Genomic DNA, 18,266 nt, shown 5'->3' on the forward strand with positions numbered 1-18,266 from the left:
CCAGCCATGGGGTCCTGTGCCAATGCACCTGCTGTGGCACCGGCGGATCCAGCTGTTCGGCCTGGCTGGTCTGGCCCACCGATGGACGACTACAAAGGGAGGCTGGGCTGACATAAGTCCTGCCGCGGACCTGGAGGAGCGGCAGCGCCAGGAGCGATGCCAACCATGGGACCATGATCCCAACGTGGAGGACAGGTACCGTCAGTAACAGCTGCTCCACGATTGGCTCCAGCGGCCGGACCCGCGATGGTGAGATGCCGGTGATCGACGCCTGGGGCTGCAGAGGTGGTGCCGTGGCAGGGTCCTGGAGCAGAACGACATTGACGTTTGTGCTGTGACCGGCTGCAATAGCCCCTCCGAGACTAGGACCTTTGGCGTAGTCTGCCTCGGTCCCGTCTGTGTTCGCTCCTTGAGGCGGAGTGGTGCCGAGAGTCTCGGTCAGATGGAACCCAACCAGACAACCTGGTGAGCATCAAGGGCGAGCCACATGGACTTTGCCCTGAACGGTCGCTGGGCAGCGAACAGTGTCGGAAACATTCCCTTGACTGAGACCAGTACCCAGGTTGGGGGTGACTGCGGAGATCCCAGAGGCAGCTTGCCTCTGGAGCGTGAGGCCGACATTGGCGGTGCTCCTGGTACCAGCAGGGACATAACATCCTGGGCCGCCTGCAGAGCCTCCAGTACAGAGGGCATCTGGACATCCGGGGAGGCCTGCTCTGAATGGGCCGGACTACTCCGCTTGACTTGAGTCAGAAGCCTAAAGGCCAGTGGGGATCGAGGACTGCCCAACATGGGTCTAGCCTCTGTCCCGGGTTTATTTCGGTGCCACGGTGAAGAAGGCCTCTACCTAGCCTTCTCGGCGTGCCCCACAGACAGGGAGCGGTGCTGACTAGTTGATGGCAGCCAAGGGTCGCCGCTGCCGACTCAGAGCGGCATGCTGGAGCTGGGGTCAGCGCCGACTCCATCAGAATAGCTCGGAGCCTAATGTCCATTTCTCTCTTTGTCTGAGGCTTAAACGACTTGCAAATCTTGCAGCAATCACTGAGATGGGTTTCCCCCAAACAGCATAAACAGTCCGTGTGCAGATCACTCACTGGCATAGATCGCCTACATGTCTCGCACGACTTAAAACCCAGGGCACAGGGCATGTCCCAGCCCAGGCGCTCTAGCTAAACTAAAACTAACTAACTACAGGCACCATACACTGAACGAACAAGCTGTTTTGGGGACAAGCTACAGCAAAGTTGGAGCAGAGCAGTTCCGAAGCACCTTCACCGGCGGCAAGAAGGAACTGAGGATGGGGAGAGCGCGCACCACCCCTTATACCATGCCATGGAGGCGCCACTCCAGGGGTCGCTAGGGCGCTCCCCTACAGGTACTGCTAGGGGAAAAACTTCCAGCACCGGTGCACACGGCGAGCACGCACTCCTATTGTGGAATACACATGAGCAATCACTCGAAGAAGAATAACTTGTTAGCAAGAGATTATCAAGCAGCAAGTGGATTATCAGGGGCTGTCTACATTATAGCAGCCTTGTTCCCAGCTGCCTCTGGGCAGCAGTGCTGCCCAGAATCTCCACATCATTATGTGTTGCAGTCCCCCTTAATACCTCTCTCTGGCCCCCCAATTCAGCCCCTTTATCAAGGCTTCTGAGGGAGTCCTCTTAGAGCAGCCTGGGGTTGGCTTCCTTATTTTAGGTGCCAGGGGAATTTTTTTTTTTTTTTTGGATCCCCTTTTATGCCACTCTGGCCCTTTAACCCACCTTAGAGGGGTCACGGCAGAGATGTGAATTTTACCCACAGACTTTAGCAGGTATCTTCAATACTTTGGTAAAGGGAAAACATGAAAATAATTCTTACCTTGACTGGAACAGTCTTCATTATCTGTGCTTGTCTGAAGATTTATGAGTAAATTAAGCATTAAAGAAAAATGCTTTTTTGATTCCTTAAGAACACAGAGTTATCTTACTTCACTTTTTATGTTACTTAAAATTTCAGTGATCAAAAGTTAAAAGGATATTGTTTCTTTTCTTCTTTCCCTCCAGCACTGTCCCGTTTTTCCTTTTTTTCTGTTTTTTCTTTATCATGTCTAGACTCCTGTGCAAAATTTGTATATGGAAAATAAAGTAAAATATGTTTGAGTGTATAAAGAATTTCATAATCAAGTGTGATAGCCCAAAATCATCATAGCCAATTAAGTTTTATATTTCTAAAAATAAGGATTTCACTTGGATGCTACTAAATATTGAAAGGCACTAATATACTCGGCGCGCAGACTCCCCCTCCCTCCCCTGCCTCCTGCCCGCAGCAATCAGCTGGCTTGGGGCGTTTAGGAGGCAGGAGGGAGGAGCGAGGATTCGGCACGCCCCCCCCCATCCTTCCCCTGCCCGCGGCAGTCGGCTGGTTTGCAGCATTCAGAAGTGGGGTGGGGGGGAGAGCGCGAGGATGAAGTGTGTGAAGTAAAGGGGGAAGTTGGGGGGGGGAGAGGCGGGTCAAGGGTGGGAGCTTGGGGGAATGGGTGGAATGGATGGGCCGAGGATTGAGCCCCCTGCCCCCGGCAAAGTCAGTGCCTGTGCTTGCAAGAGGAGCAGCCGGACAATCCATCCTCTTCCACTCTCTGATTCCACCACCTCAACTAAACTTCATACTCAGCAGTGATGATTGTAGTATTAAATTGCTTGTTTAAAATGTATACAATGCCTTTTGCCTGGCAAAAAAAATTTTCCCTGGAACCTAACCCCTCCCCGCCCCCTCATTTACATTAATTCTTATGGGGAAATTGGATTCGCTTAACATTGTTTCACTTAAAGTCGCATTTTTCAGGAACATAACTACAATGTTAAGAGAGGAGTTACTGTACTTATCATTAGGAGTACTTGTGGCACCTTAGAGACTAACAAATTTATTAGAGCATAAGCTTTCGTGGAATAAATTTGTTAGTCTCTAAGGTGCCACAAGTACTCCTGTTCTTCTTTTTGCGGATACAGACTAACACGGCTGTTACTCTGAAACTTGTACTTATCATTGCCTCTTCCAATTATCAATTTAACAATATATTACATTATTGTAAACAATTTTTTCTCAAAAACTCCGGTAAACTCCATACGCATAGTTGAAGACAGATCTACTGTAGTCACTACCATTTTAAAAATGTCTTAGAAAGAAGACTACTCTACATAGGTGCTCTGGTGTCTTCTTAGATATGGCTGCACTGAGACGTGCAGTTAAAAGAATAAGAGTCAGTCTGGTTCACACTCTAATGACTGAATATAATCTTCAAATTTAACACATTTTCTTACCAAGGGCCAAATGAGTTTTCCCATATAGATTTCTTGATCAAATATAAGCTAACTTTGGCAAAATCAGTATTTAATTAAGGCCCCATTTCAGATTTTTTTTCGGAAGGTAATTTTTTTTGGACTGAAAAGGAATTCCTTAATTCCTAAAACCATCGAAGTATAGAAAACACTGTAGTCCCCCAATCTAGGCTATAAACTCACACCGTAGCATTCAAAAATAAGTATTATCTGGCACAGAAGGTTTCCTCCATCATTTCTGCTAACATGAAAGGTGTTCCCTTATGAGTTATCCAGTCAGAGTTGACTATTGAGTGTGTTAAGTAAAGTTGTGGCTACTTGGCCAAAAATTCCAGATGAATTTTCCTCTGCCAATTGCAATATCTGTGTCTAATCTAGGCCATACACCTACGGCATTCAAAAGCTGAAAAATAACTCCAAAGCATTACCTGCCACAAAATGTTTCAATTAAATGGTTTAGTAGTAATAGGCAAATGAGAAAGTTTATTCATTTTACCTTTTTGCTACCAGAGGAACTTTTCTCCATCTTTTCAGTTTTGACTGAATCACCTTTTTCTTTGCCTGAAGATTTTGATTTGTTCTTTTCCTTTTCCTTCTCATTTGAACGAGGAGAATCAGATGGACTTTCACTTTTACTATGTTTTGAAGAACCAGCTGGAAAAAAAAACCCATAACACAATTCATAATAATGACTGGACACTTCAAGCACAGAAAAAATGAAATAAAACACATACTTGTTCCATTTTCCTCTTTACGCCTTTTGGTTGAGTCCTGTGGCACCTCCCGGTCACTATTTGAATGATCCTAAAGCCAAATACAATTATGTAATGTTAGCAGATTAACAGATGCTGATTTCTAAAACAGCATCCTAATTAGAATACTGTACAAACACCATATTTTTCAAGTTTTTAAAGGCAGTTGCATGATTAAAGCTTGTTTAAAGTTTCTGAACTTAACTCCCTTGACATGGAAGATTAAAACGCAGTTTAGAATCTATTAACGTCAAGTATTGACCTTTTAAGAATTAATAGGGCAAATGAAGAATAAACCCTGCAGCAGGTCACTTCTGTCTATAAAGGCTATCACACCAATTATAATTATTATGGCTTAGAGTCAAAGAATGAGTCAAGCATGCACCAACTTTCTAAGCTATTTCATAAAAATGTCACAAACCCTTTTTCGATCTTTCCTATCCTTTTCATCTTTCTTCTCTCTCTCTCTGGATCTTTCCCTGGACTTGTCCAAATCTTTCTTGTCCACTTCTCTCTCCTTACTCTTGGACAGTGCAGGAGTAGTGTGGTTAATGTAGTGCTGTTAAATTAAGGCAATATTACTGAGGATTAATATGTCTTCCTAAACGTGGAAATGAAAAAAAAATCCTATTGTTTACTGCACCAGATCTATCTCAAAGAATAAAAACTAAACATTATTACTTTCCAGCCAAGCAAAAGGTTAAAGGCACCTCTACTGTCCATCTGTGGAAAAAAATGTAGCATAATACTCAAAAACTCTTTAAAAAAAGCGTCTTATACAAAGCTGAAAATTCAAGATCCATTTTCATAAAGAAACAGCACTAGCTTGAACTGAAAATACACTTAAGGTAAATGTTGTTGTATTAAAAACACATTAAGTTGTTTACCAGTAACACTTAATATAACCAATGCAAACCAGGTAGCAATATTGTTGATTCTGCCAGTGAAAATGCCTGGACGTACTACAGTACACCTAGCATATGGGAATCCTGACTTTCAGTACCACAGAGGTAATGTAGAACTAACTTAATTTGCCCAATTATGGATCACTGTGAAAATTGGCTTAAATTATACATCTTTTTGATCTTAGCATCCCATCAGATTTCCAGCATATAGAAGAACACTTTACAAATGAGACAGGGATGACTTAACGGGATCTGTTTTTTAAACATGTTATTACTTTTTGTTAAACAGTAATCTTAAACCACAAAGTGTTTAAGTCATACATTTTTGGAAGATACTCAGAACACTGAATGGGTTCTCCAACTGCAATATTGTAAACAATCAAAGAAACATGAGTATGTAGGCAACTCAAGGGGGCCACAAATCCTCAACCTGCGGGCTAGTGGAGAGAAGAATTCTTAAAGTTTGTTTTGCAAATTTTATATGTACCAGCATATAAGTACATTAATTTTATTTTTAAGCAATATCAATATTCTTTGTTCAGAGTATTAGTGACAGACGTGATTGTTTTTAATATCTTAAACAGTTTTTGGAGAGGGACGTGGGAAGAAAAAACAAGCACCATCATGGAATGAGTAAAAACCCCAACAAATTTAATTCATTTCCTTTGCTTTATTTCCAGGTTGCAGCAAATATAATTTTTAAACATACTTCATTCATATCCATGAAGTACAGAATGTTCAGCTCCCTTCCCTCAATGCACCCTTCTTGCTCCAACAAGATGCCATCGCAGGCACTCTCTTGGGGATATCACAACTACTAGAGAACAGTTGTTCTGGAGAACAGAAGATCTGCAACTTCTATCATAGAGCAGACTCTATGATAGAAGTTGCAGATCTTCTATTCCAGACTCTTCTTCCCACGTGCCCCACTCCCTCATATTTAGCTGTCAGTTAAGATCTTCTTATAATTAATCATTCTACTCAACAGTATACAAAAAGGAATACTGAAAACCTTAGCCAATTGCTGGTTATTTAAGATGAGCTTTTCAAAAGCACCAAAGGGATTTAGGCACCCAATTCCCATTAACTTTCAATGACAGTTGAGTACTTCAGTCTTTGAAATTTGCACCCTTTATTTTTAGGGACATGTGTCAGGGAAAAAAGAGGGTTTGACTTCCTTACTCTATAGACAGAGTCCATACTCCAGTGCTACTTTATGAGGGTTGTGATTTTACCAGCAGAACCTGCATGCTGGTTCATTTAGTCAGAGAAAGAAGGAGCAACTGGAAGGGAGCGTGGGAGGTGGAAAGTAGAGCTCAGAAGAAAAGCACTTCATGAACAGTAATGCCAGGAAAAACTGTGTTAGTACAGTGCCTAACTCATTGGGGTCCTGGTTCATAAGTGGGACTCCTAAGTGCTACAATAATACAAATAAATAAAATAAATAAATAAACAAATATATGTTATAGCCCTATATAGCCTTATATACATAAGGACATTCAGCAGCCAACACTAAAATTGAGCTGTTTATTTTGAATTAAAAAAATAATCTGCAAATTGTTTATATTGAACATATGTTTAATTCAGCTGTTTGTCTTAATCATATGCACCAATGCATTGGCATATAAAAATTATTGAATTCTACTTCTGAAATTAGTTTAGGAAAAATTGCCTTAGCTAATACATTTTTTTCCAATATAACATCCCCCACCCCCACACATCCCAGTTGTTAACAGATGTGAGTGGGAGAGAAATGCCTTGGATTTCTGAAATCAGAAAGGCAATGCTTTCAAAATAAGCTAACAACCCCAAATATTTAAAATGACATATGTTACATAGACCTGACAACTGTGTAAACAGGAAAACTATGAGAATTTGGTACATTAAGGAGTTGATGCTCCTGTCTCCCTTTCTAAATGTTCCTATGTATGCTGTACAGTTAGCACTGGAAACCCTTAGAAAAACCCAGTAGATTAGCAACTAGCAGTTGCAGAATTACTGCTGCTGTTTGAAAATTATATAAAAAGATTTCTTCGAAAGACTTATTTAAGCAGTCTGAGCTAAAAGGTACAATAATACCTGATGTACACTTTGCAGCAAGCAACAATTCTCTCATGCATTTTTAAACTTGTTTCCTTGTAAATGATAAAGTATAATGACAGATGAAAATCTATAAATTAATTGGGAAATGTTCATAGTTGCTTAATTTGATATAATCAGCATTTGTGCTAATAAATATCTATGTTATGATTATTGGGAAGCATTTTATTTATTATTAACACATGATCTCAATAGTCAGTTTTAACAGACATACCTACTTCCCGCCACACACACAGTAACACAGATCCACCAAAAAGGATAAGAAATTATTCTAGTACATTACCAAGTTCAAAGTATTTCTATGTGCTCATTACTGTAATATCGGAGTATTTCGGTAAATAGGTTTAAAAACTACATTAATGCTTGTTTTATGGCCTTTTCCCAAAATATCAGAATGTACTAACATTAAAAAGATGTTTGAAGTAATTTGTTTTAGAGGACAATTCTACAATATTTTTAATTTGAATTACATTTATGAAAAAAAGCAAGCATACCAATAGGATAACTTAGTTGTTTGCTACCCACCATCTCTGGAATCACACTGATGGTGGTATTGATGGAGATTTACCAAGACACAAATGAGTGAGGACTACTCTAGAAGCATGAATACTGCCATAGTATTGTTGTTTTCTTTATGCAAAGTAAAGTTGCAGGAATAGCTATGAACTGTGAAAAAAACGTGTCTGAGAAGGATCAAGGAGAGGTGGAAAATTAAGTGACCACCCTATAAGGTACTGCCAACACAACAGACCAATGTTGACTGCACACTGTGCCAACTGTAGCTTATTCTATAGATCAAAATCTAAAGGCACATGTGTAAAGCACATTTATACAATGGTTGAAAAATCTGTTTCTATGCTAACGCATACATTAATGCGGCCTTCAATTTCTCTGGTAATGTATATCATCCACACAAGATTAAAATCTCTCCACATAAAATACAAATGTAATCTTGGTGACACATAAAAAATTCAAACCTTTGCTGAAGAGTCCTTGAGTTCGCAGAGGTTGTCCTGTAGAAAATGAATGGAGATGACACGTAAACTGGCATAATTTTCAGAAACCAGAGGAACTTTGGGAAGTAGGCCGTACCTTGAAACAAAAAACAACTACTCCTTCCAGAATAAATCTGATGTTAATATTTTATATTGAACAAAGCTAAAGCTAGAAAAAAAAATTTACATCTCTTTTCTAAACTAAATTATATCAGCATTATGATTCTTTAAACTACAAAAGTAAATTTGTTCATATTCAATTTGTCATAAAATATTTAAAAACCTCCCCTCCACCCACAAAGATTTCTGCAATATTTAAAAAAAAATTCTTTAAATGAGTGAGCCACAGATGAAATAAGAGTTTAAAAATATATTAAATGCATCTTCTCCACTTATAGTTAAACGTGGTAGAAGTCTCCTAGAATGTCTTTAGGTTTCATTTTGCAAAAAACAGATAGAGGAAAAAAATATATACTTGATGTTACAATTAAGTCCTTATCACTATCACCTGGTTCCTCAAAACTGATTATATGCACTTTTTACTCTTATTTCTGCAAAATTAATTATTCTTTAAGTAACTCTTATACAAAGAAAGATGTATTCTTTGAAAAAACAAAACAAAACAAAACATTGAATTTTTAAGTTGGTAAGATGGTGAAGTTTTAAACACCCCACATAATCCATCACAGTGCTCTTGATGAAGTATTAGTAACTTACAGTTTTAAAGGTTCAACGTACTGCAAATTCAAAGATTCCATGAACTTAGATGGCTTAGAAATAAAATTAAATATGGAGCAAGGAATGGCTACCCTGAGTCTTCAAGTAGGCTACACCCACGGTATTGTGCTGCGCTTGAATGCTTGGGGTTTCTCTTTGCTGGGTGGTAGGCTTGGTTGCCACATCTGGTTTTATCGTAACGCAGGGCTCAACATGGTGGGAACCCATTGGAATATAAACAAACCTCGAAGGGAAGGTGCAACAGAAGCTGCATGCTCACTGAATATACACAACTACAGGAGAACTGATCACCAAGGAGACTTTAAAATGGAACTCCTTTCAAGACTCCTCCTTGGAAGGCACACATCGGTATGATGCTCATCAAGAAGCCTGATGAATTCAGAGGTATCCGTATATCCCGTAACATCCAGAAAATCTTCAGTGCTATATATTCTTCAATATTAGTGCAGAAAAATATGCTCCATTCTGCTGCAAAGACTCATTTGCTTGTAGCTACCATTGCATTCCAAAAAAAACGGACTGCTTAAAACAATGAGGCACTTCTGTGTAAAAATTTTCTTGCATTTTTCAAACACTATTTACAAAATTTGTGCTAGGTCCTTGAAGCTTTATTTTTTCTAATTAAAAATATTTAATAGAAAAAAAGAGTCCACCAATAAAGAAAAGGAATGCATTTTCTACTGCAAGATAAAACCTCCAGTGGTTCCAGTATATACTTGGCACAAAACTTGAAGGAAGTCGGACACTGGCATTCCAAACTTGTGAGCCTAACATGGGCGCTGCCTTCCTCAGGCTATACTAACCTTTACTGTTGAGGAATGTGATGGAGAAGAATGGGTATCAACTTTGCGACGTTTTTGTTCTAAAAAAAAGAAAGAAAAAGAAAGAAAGAAAGAAGCAGTAAGCATTAAAACCCTAGCAAGAGGGGATAAAATCTGATTATATTACTTCGCAAAATACCAAAGGAGTTTAAAGTTAGAATTAAAATTTTACAGTTGGGAGGATTAAAAGTATTGGTCATCATCAGGAGAAAGTAACAGACCTGATCCCATGGATTCCACAATTTCTCATCTGCAGAATCACCTGTTTTGCTGAAAAATTGTGCTTTCGTGTTTAAACTTTCATTTAAAATAATCTGGGTTTAGCCCTCAACGTTATGATGAAACCTTGAAAATGTGGAACAAGTGGAAACTGATGCAGACCCATTTTTCTGAGTCTGCAAATAGCCTAAAAACAATTGTTCTGAGATGTGAGGTATCTCATTCATCTAAACACGCTAACAGCAAAACCCTAAGATGGTAACTTAAACGTCAACGTTGTTAACTATTTCACTGATGACAATTTTAGTAGAAACTATTCCAAACAGCTTTCCATGCCTTCTGCAGATGCTAAAAGCCACAGCTGTTGCCTACCCAAATGCCAAAAACTCCAGCTTTCCTCCAAAAACTTCCATATGCTGTTTGTAATACATTCTCAATACAAAATTTTTTGCAGAATTCAGATTGTTTGCTTACTATAATTGAGATCCCATATACTCTACAGCAAAAAACAATCAATACACATTTCCATGTATAATCTATTAGTAGATGATGACAATACAATTTAGAATCTTCACAAGGATTTGTTACAAGAGATATTCATATGAAACCGTATTTGAAATTCTTAAAGGTAGTAGACCTTATAATACTCTGCTCTCACTGAAAGTGGCAGGAACAGAAAACACCTCGCCCACAGTTTGCTTACTAATGCCGGAAGTGATTATCTTTTTAACTACAGAGACCAAAAAGTTAAAAAGAAAAGGGTCTTTTATGATTAGAGGCTAATTAGCACATAGCTACTCTCCTTCTGCCTGCCCCCAACCATTTTTAGGTATTAAGCAACTTTCAAAGCTTCTGTACATTATTGAAAAGGCAACTTTAAAAAAAAAAAAAAAGTTTAATTTACCCCTTTCAGACTCTGATGTTTCTGATCGGGGAACAGGTGACTTCAAGGACCCAGCTACTGACAATTTTTCTCCTCCTTTAATATTTTCCTTGGATTTCATATCCTTCGCTACATCTCTTTCTCTGGATGGCTCCTTTTCTCTCTCCTTTTCTGCAGCAAACTTTGACTCAGCGTTGGTAACAACTGTCTTGGATTTTTCATCTTTTGGCGTTTTTTCTTCTTTCTTGGCTTTTTCCTTCTCTTTGTCAGATTTTGGTGTTTTTTCCTTGGTCTCCCTTGATTTATCATCTTTGTTTGCCCGTTCTTCCTTTGGTTTATCTTTTCCATCCTTTCCAAGTGCCTTGGCCTCTGGAATGGCAGCCGGAGTCTTTTCTTTTTTTTCTTTATCTTTTTCCTTCCCACTTTTTTCTTTATCATCTTTTTCTTTAATAATTTTGCTGCATAAAAAAAGCCCAATGAGTGCTCAATATCAAAACTAGCTTCAGTTTTCATAATCAAATGCAAGATTAAGACAAAAAAAACCCTTCTCAAAATGCTAAGTAAGTGACAAATTCCTGTCTCTCAATGTTCTCCCGCACCTGCATAGCAACAAACCAGTACCTTTCTTCTAGCTAAAATGGGAGGATATAGGAAACAATGCTATTACATGATTAGCAGGGCTCTGACGCACACAGAAATAGTAGGCATTACAAAATATTAATGTTTTTGACTCAAGGCTATTCCAGCCCAGCAGCTGTGTAAACTGACGATGGGAATGTCCAGGCAGCAATTAAACGCCAGCTGCTGGCCCAGATCAGCTGATGCGAGCTCGTGGGGCTCACACTGCAGGGCTGTAAAATTGCTGTGTAGACATTCAAGTCCAGTCTGGAGCCTGAGCTTTGCGATACCACATGGGGGGTGGGGGGATGGACCCAGAGCCCGGGCTCCAGCCTGAGCCTAAACGTCTACACAGCAATGTTGAGCCCCGCAGGCCAGCCCGGCTGTGCCACGGGTCTTTTATTCTAGTGTAGTCATACCCACAAATTACAAGTACCCAATTAGAGCTACCAAGCACTTGTTGTGAGATGTCTAGCCCACTCCAACAGATTTCAAGGATTGGGGTCACAGTATTTAAAATGGATCTTAAAATTCAGCATATTAGATATGATTATTTCTTTAGTGAAGCTTTATTTATTTTACTTAGTATAGTTTCGTTGCATAATTTGGGAGAAAAGCATTTCATTTATCAGTCTTCACTTGCAATTCCTTTATCTAATGGATCAAAAGGACATAATTTGCAGATTTCTACTGCACAAAGTAGAGAAGATCATTTTCACCTCTTGCAAAAAAAACCTTCAGAATAGATAGGTCACTTTCAAATGTAATTTCATTATTCTGCAGTCAGACAATGATGAACTGAAGAATAGATTTCTCACCTGTTAGAAGCACTGTTTCCATTGCTTGTCGTCACTTTTGGTGTTGCATTGGCAGCTTTATTAATAACTTTCACAGCACCCTGAGTTTTCTCCTTTAGTTTGTCTACTGAAAAAGATGCTAAACTTAATTTACTGAGTTAGTACTTTGGTTCAATGCTATAGCGATCACTTGCACACAATACTTCAAAATTCATTTAAAATTAGGCTTAATTTATTGACAGCTAAATTGATCAATATGTATTTGCCAATAATGAAGGATTAACAATATAAGCAAACAATATTTAAAAAAAAACAAAACATGTAATGGATCCTGTTAGTTTTACAATTTGAAGGTTAAACCACACAATCCTAAAAGTCAATTTAAAAAAAGGGTCAGAATTATAGCATTAAAAGAATTCTCTTTTAAAGTGGATGGCTTACCAGTCTCCTCAGCAGTGCTTTCTTCCAGTTTAGCTGCATTTATTGTGAGTGATGCAGGCAGCCCAGCACCACCTGGTCCATTTTGCACTGTTGCAGCTACAGCATTCCTGGCAGGTGGGTCTTTGTGGTGGAATTCATTTTCCGGTACCATGTAAGGCTTTCTACTTTTCAATTGCCCAGAATAGCTGAAAGTCGCACAGTGTGTTAAATATGCACAAACATAAAGCAAAATATAAACATGGGTTACTGTTTAAAAAGATTAATTGAGTAGTTTGCGAATTACTTAGCACTTCTTTGAAAATGATCTGCAGTATTCTCTCTTTCTCCTTCTATTACTACCATCGGTTCTTTAAAGAACCTGACCCTCCAAACCTCTGCCATCTAAAAGCCTTCAAAGAAATAAGCCAGTGATTTTGTGTTACACTAATAGTTCTGAAGCTTTGCTAAATCAATGACAGCGATGAAATAAAATACTTTCCCAGCAGCCAAGACAAACATGGATAATTTTGCATTCACCACATCATGAAAAAATAACCATAATTAAACAGCGAAAAGTATTGTTTAATTTAACCTTCTAGAACTGCACATGCCGAGACTGAGTAATTGTGTAATCTTATAGCTATAACCCCTGTCTTTCCTTGTTTTACCCTCCTTCCAGCTACTTATTACCATCATTGGTCCTGTTTAAAATTATAAGCTCTTTAGGGCAGGGATTGTTACTTTCTTTTGTCCTGCGGAGAACCTAGCACACTTCATCATCATCATCCAGTACAAACCAGGAGTCTCAACTCACACCAGCCTCAAAACATAGGACTGCAAGATCTTCCAAGATACAGCAAAAGCCAAATGTGTCAAGACTGGAAGAGTTCTGAGCCTTTGGAATCCTTTCATCATCCATTTAAATCTCTTTTTAAAGTAAGTTGTTGTTACCCCATAGCTAACGCATATAGATCAGGTCTCTTCTCTTTCTCTTCCTGACAGATCTTATGTACTCTTCTTTCCAAGGCCTGACCCAGGTTCAGAACTTTTGGATACCAGGGAAGGATTTTGGTCAGCACAATCAGGATATTTCTGATATGTGTATATTCGCCTGTTTCAAGGCAGTGTACAGAAGCCTAGAATACAAGGTATAAAATACAATCAAAGTAGTTCTCATTAATACTTGAAAAAGTAGGTCATATCAACTTAACATCCTTTATTTACCTTAGTTAATTTATAGTGCCATTTGTGTACCACATGTCGAAAGTTCTCATAATCTAACTGATCAGCTTTGTTCCCACCATCAAATCCAGTTGCCCGTAATATGGTAAGGAAGCCTGGATAGTTGCCACATTCCTAAATGTATGTAAAAAGAAAAAAAAAAAAAAAGTTAACCTTATTCAGGCAGCGGATTAAAATAATTTAACTTTTGCTGAAGTTTTAACATAACTGAAGAACACTGCTTTCATTAACTCTCGTATATGCAAAGTTTAAAACATTCACATTTAGCAACATTTATACAGGTATATCTGCCACATTCCTAAAATAACTTACGTATCTCGAAACAGTTACTTACCTGTACTGTTACCATTGTTCATCAACATGTCCCTTCTAGCCCTATGGTTCTATAATTCTATGTGGGTGCAGATGTGTATTTCACTCAGGTGTGCACACGCAATGCACAGAAGCCAGTTATCTGTGTTTAGCAGAACTTGTTGGGACAGCACATGCACAACCACATGTCTCCTCATGGCCCCTCCCAAGGCTATTTCAGAGTGGTGCTATCCAGACCCACCTCAGTTCCTATGAACCAGAATCTATGTTTGAGGACTCCGACGCAGAGGGGATGGAGGGAGAGTCATGGAACACATCTGCACCCACATCTTGAAGAACAAGTTACAGTACAAGTAAAGTAACAGATTTTTCTTCTTCAAGTGGTTGCAGACTTGTGTTCCCCTCAGAGTATACCTACACAGCAATTAGACACCAGCGGCTGGCCTATGCTAGCGTTCATGGGGCTCAGACTGCAGGGCTGTTTCACTGCTATGTAGACTTCTGGGCTCAGGCTGGATCCCAGGCTCTAGGACCCTGCAGAATGGGAAGTCCAGAGCTCAGGCTCCAGCCCAAGCCCAGAAGTGTACACAGCAATGAAACAGCCCTGCTGCCCGAATTAGCAGGCATGGACCTGCATGGGTTTTCCTTTACTGTGTAGGCATACCCTCAGAGGATTTGCAAGCAGTAATGGCTCAGAGTCTAGTTAAATAGTGACTAGAGTTGCTCTTCCAAAGCTTGCATCAGACCTAGATGCAGTTGTGATAACACAGTTTGATAAAGGTATGCATGGAGGACCAAGCAGAAACACTGTATATGTCCAATATTGGAACATCCCTGAGAAACGCAACTTGAAGCAGCTTGGGCCTTTGTTGAATGAACCAAGAGCCTTTGTGGAGCTGTGGCATTTGCTATGCCATATGCTTTGTTATGCAGGAAGATTGGAGATTGTCTGTGCCGAAACCACCTGACCTCTCATCTAGTCCACGTAGGAGACAAAAAGCCAGAGTGATAATCAAAATGGTTTAGTCCCGTCCAAACTCGCAGGCTTATTTTACACCCGACGTACGAAGGCACCGTTCATCTGCATTCGAGTGTGGCTTAACAAAAAAATACAGACAGGGACATTGCTTGGTAATGGTGAAACTACTTTAGTCAAAAATTTTGGATGCCACCTTAAGGCTAGTTTGCCTTTGAATAACTCAGTACATGAAGGGTTTGTAATTAGGGCCTGCAGTTCACTTGCCCTCCTTCATAAGGTTACAGCAATAAGAAAGGCTGTCTTTTGGCAAGGAAGGAACAGAGAACAGATTGCTAGAGGCTCGAATGGAGGCCCCTCACATACATTATTCTGATCTGTCCACCAGTTTAGGGACTCCAGGTCATCCTCATATGTTGAACTACTAAGTACATGAAGCCATGTGACCTAGCAACCTCAAGTATGCACAAACCGTCATTGAGAAGTGAGATTTGAGGGGCAGATATAGGCAACAAACTGAAATCATTCATGTAGGAGAAAGACCCTCAAACTCATAGAGCCTAGTAGGACCCGAAGAACTAAATGTTTTCTGTTGAAGTAAAGTGAACTTTCCTTTGTTCAAGATGAGCCCGTCAAGCGAAGAAACAGCGTGAATTGGACATGATGGAGGACTTGACCTTCAGACTTGCCCCTGACTTCATCATCCAGCTAAGGGAAATCATTCACCTGAGAAAGGTTGCCACTATGGTCATGCATTTGGCAAATACACACAGTACTGAGGAGTACTGAGGAGTATTGATAATGTTGACCCGTACTATGGATCTCAGATACTTCCTGTGGTTTGATAAAGCTGCTACATGGAAGCAGGCGTCTTGAAGACTGAGGGCAGCAAACCAGTCATGATTCAATTGAATCCTTGCTTGGTTGACCATGTATTTTTTGAGACTTTGGTGGTCAAGTATAAAAGTCTCTGCCCTCCCTTGGACTTGGGGATCAAAAAGTAATGTTAGTAGAGCCCTTTACCCTATTGTTGGTAGGGGAACTTTTTCTATGGCTGCTGAAGCTCAGAGTCTGAAGCTCTTGAGGAAGCAGCAACTCATGAGATGGGTCCCTGAAAAGGGACAAGGTAGAGGGATAGCTAGGAATTGGATAGTGTGTTCCATCACAGTGTTTAAGACCCATCTGTCTGCGGTTATTGCTTCACAAGCGGTGTAGCCGTGGGATTGTGGGATAGATGACAGGATGAGCCAGTTGGTTAGAGGCGGAGTCAGAGGACCTTCTCGATAATTTGTGCCTTCTCTTGGAAAAGTCTTACTCCCTGGAAGGATAAGCTGGTTGTCTGAAATACTGCTGGGAGCACTGACGGAACTATTGTACATGTTGTTATCTCCTAATGGTTGGGGTATAGCTGCCAATGTAGCTTGAGAGTTTTAATCAGACTTTTCAAAAAAGCAGGAACTACCCATAAAAAGGGAGGTCGTTACAATTTAGTGCAATACATATCTGCAACCATTTGTAGAAGAAATGCCTGCTTTTGGGAGAGGGGAAGACAGGTGTGCGCATCTCTCTCCTTTATTCCATTTTAACTAGCTTCTGACAGAGCTATCAAGCAAGTTTCATCATTCTCGCATGTTCTCTTCATGATTGCGTGTGGTTAATCCAGGATATATTTACCTTCTAATCCATATGCAGTTTTCAAAGCACTTAAACTTTGATAAGTTAAACCTCCTCCAACTCAACTTAGATATAAACGGATGAAAAGTATGATTCATTAAGCAGAAGTGTTCAAAATGTATGCACAAATTCCTTTCCCATCACAGAAATCCTGCCTTCAAGTATCAGCAAAGTTTTATAATGCATTAAGTTTAAAATTAGAAAACTAGAGAAACCATCATACTTCATGTTTTTACTGCATTAATACTTTTACAGCAACCGCTTTTATTGGGCCTGGCTTACCAGTAGTAATCATATGATTATTCATGAAACAGACTACAATTTAACAGCTTTACATACCTTTTCATATATGTTTCTATCACTGTGCCACCTAGTAACAGTCTCTAGCATACAGCACAGAAACCTGCCGTATCTACTAGCTTCATTTTCAGTGCAACTTGCTACTGTATAGATTATATCTGAGAAAACCTGTAAAGAACAGAAACAATAGTCAGGCTATGTAATATGAAATCAAAGTTATTTAAAAAAAAATCAAACCCAACTGCTTTAGTTTTCATAGTTCATGTTCATACAGTTACTAGAATACAAAGAACTAATTCCACCTTGAACTCTGAACTCCCCTTCTTTTCTTATCAGTTATTACCTTAACTCCTAACTCATCTCATTGAGCTTGGGCAACAGACATATGTAAACTGTTGCTGACTGTATAAACAAAATGTAGTTCTACTCTGAGTATTACAGAATAAAGGCATTAACTGTAAGGCCTTCAAACTCTACCTTGGATCTGAAAGTCAAGCAGGGTTTTTGACTCTTGCTTATATATAGTTTCCCACAAGGCAAATTATGTCCTCGGTGACACTTTTGTGACACCAATGCCTTCAACAGAGCTGCACGGGTAATGAATTAGCTGGATAATAGGAGCTTAGTAAATAATATTGCTGTGATCTGCACTCTCTCTGTGAGGGCTGATGGACTGAATCGATCAAGGTGATTATCTTTGCTTTGTATATCACTACCATCTATATAGAGCAATGCAATATTGGGCAGGCAAAGTGGAGGATGACATCTTGGCTCAGCAAAGATGGAGCATGCTTTCTGGGGCTTAGGGACAAGAACAAAGAGAAAAGGAAGGTTTGCAGGAAAAACCTTTAGAAGTACATAAATGAAAAGATATGTTCCTTGAATTTTAACTTGTATGTTGTCTATTTCTTTTTATCTGATCTTTTTTGACGGTAATCTCTTCAGGGCATATACAGATGGTTTCCTATGTTTGTACAGTGCTTAGCTCAATGGGGTCCCAGTCTTGATGGGGACCCTTTAAGTGCTATGGTAATAATGATAAATGCAGATTCTGGAATTGGAATATATCTAGAGATTCTGTTGATGCACGAGTGTCTTTTCACATGGAAAAAGGATGCAACAAATAGTAATCTTTCAAAAACAGGGTTTTAATAGACTTGTAATATTCACTTAAAAGAAAACAACACAGCTCCAACA

At 39.6% G+C, this 18,266-nt stretch overlaps 1 protein-coding gene across 5 annotated transcripts in view; it reads right to left on the minus strand.

The window, feature by feature from the left end:
- THOC2 (THO complex subunit 2) overlaps positions 1-18,266 on the minus strand; it is a 108,863-nt gene that overhangs the window by 13,712 nt on the left and 76,885 nt on the right. For 2 of the 5 annotated variants that reach the window (XM_054039012.1, XM_054039011.1), the window contains 13 exons: positions 17,109-17,237; positions 13,790-13,921; positions 13,517-13,701; positions 12,587-12,771; positions 12,167-12,269; positions 10,752-11,188; positions 9,611-9,669; positions 8,052-8,087; positions 4,491-4,628; positions 4,052-4,121; positions 3,814-3,971; positions 2,021-2,097; positions 1,861-1,908 (listed from right to left, as the gene is read on the minus strand). In XM_054039012.1, the coding sequence (XP_053894987.1) occupies positions 1,881-1,908; positions 2,021-2,097; positions 3,814-3,971; positions 4,052-4,121; positions 4,491-4,628; positions 8,052-8,087; positions 9,611-9,669; positions 10,752-11,188; positions 12,167-12,269; positions 12,587-12,771; positions 13,517-13,701; positions 13,790-13,921; positions 17,109-17,237 (1,737 nt within the window). In that variant the 3' untranslated portion in view covers positions 1,861-1,880. Of the gene's footprint in view, positions 1-1,860; positions 1,909-2,020; positions 2,098-3,813; positions 3,972-4,051; positions 4,122-4,490; positions 4,629-8,051; positions 8,088-8,878; positions 9,670-10,751; positions 11,189-12,166; positions 12,273-12,586; positions 12,772-13,516; positions 13,702-13,789; positions 13,922-17,108; positions 17,238-18,266 lie in introns of those variants that run through there. The other 3 variants (XM_054039010.1, XM_054039009.1, XR_008446126.1) reach the window with 2 other exon arrangements.

This window comes from Malaclemys terrapin, chromosome 9 (assembly GCF_027887155.1).
Source record: "Malaclemys terrapin pileata isolate rMalTer1 chromosome 9, rMalTer1.hap1, whole genome shotgun sequence".
Lineage (NCBI taxonomy): Eukaryota > Metazoa > Chordata > Testudines > Emydidae > Malaclemys > Malaclemys terrapin.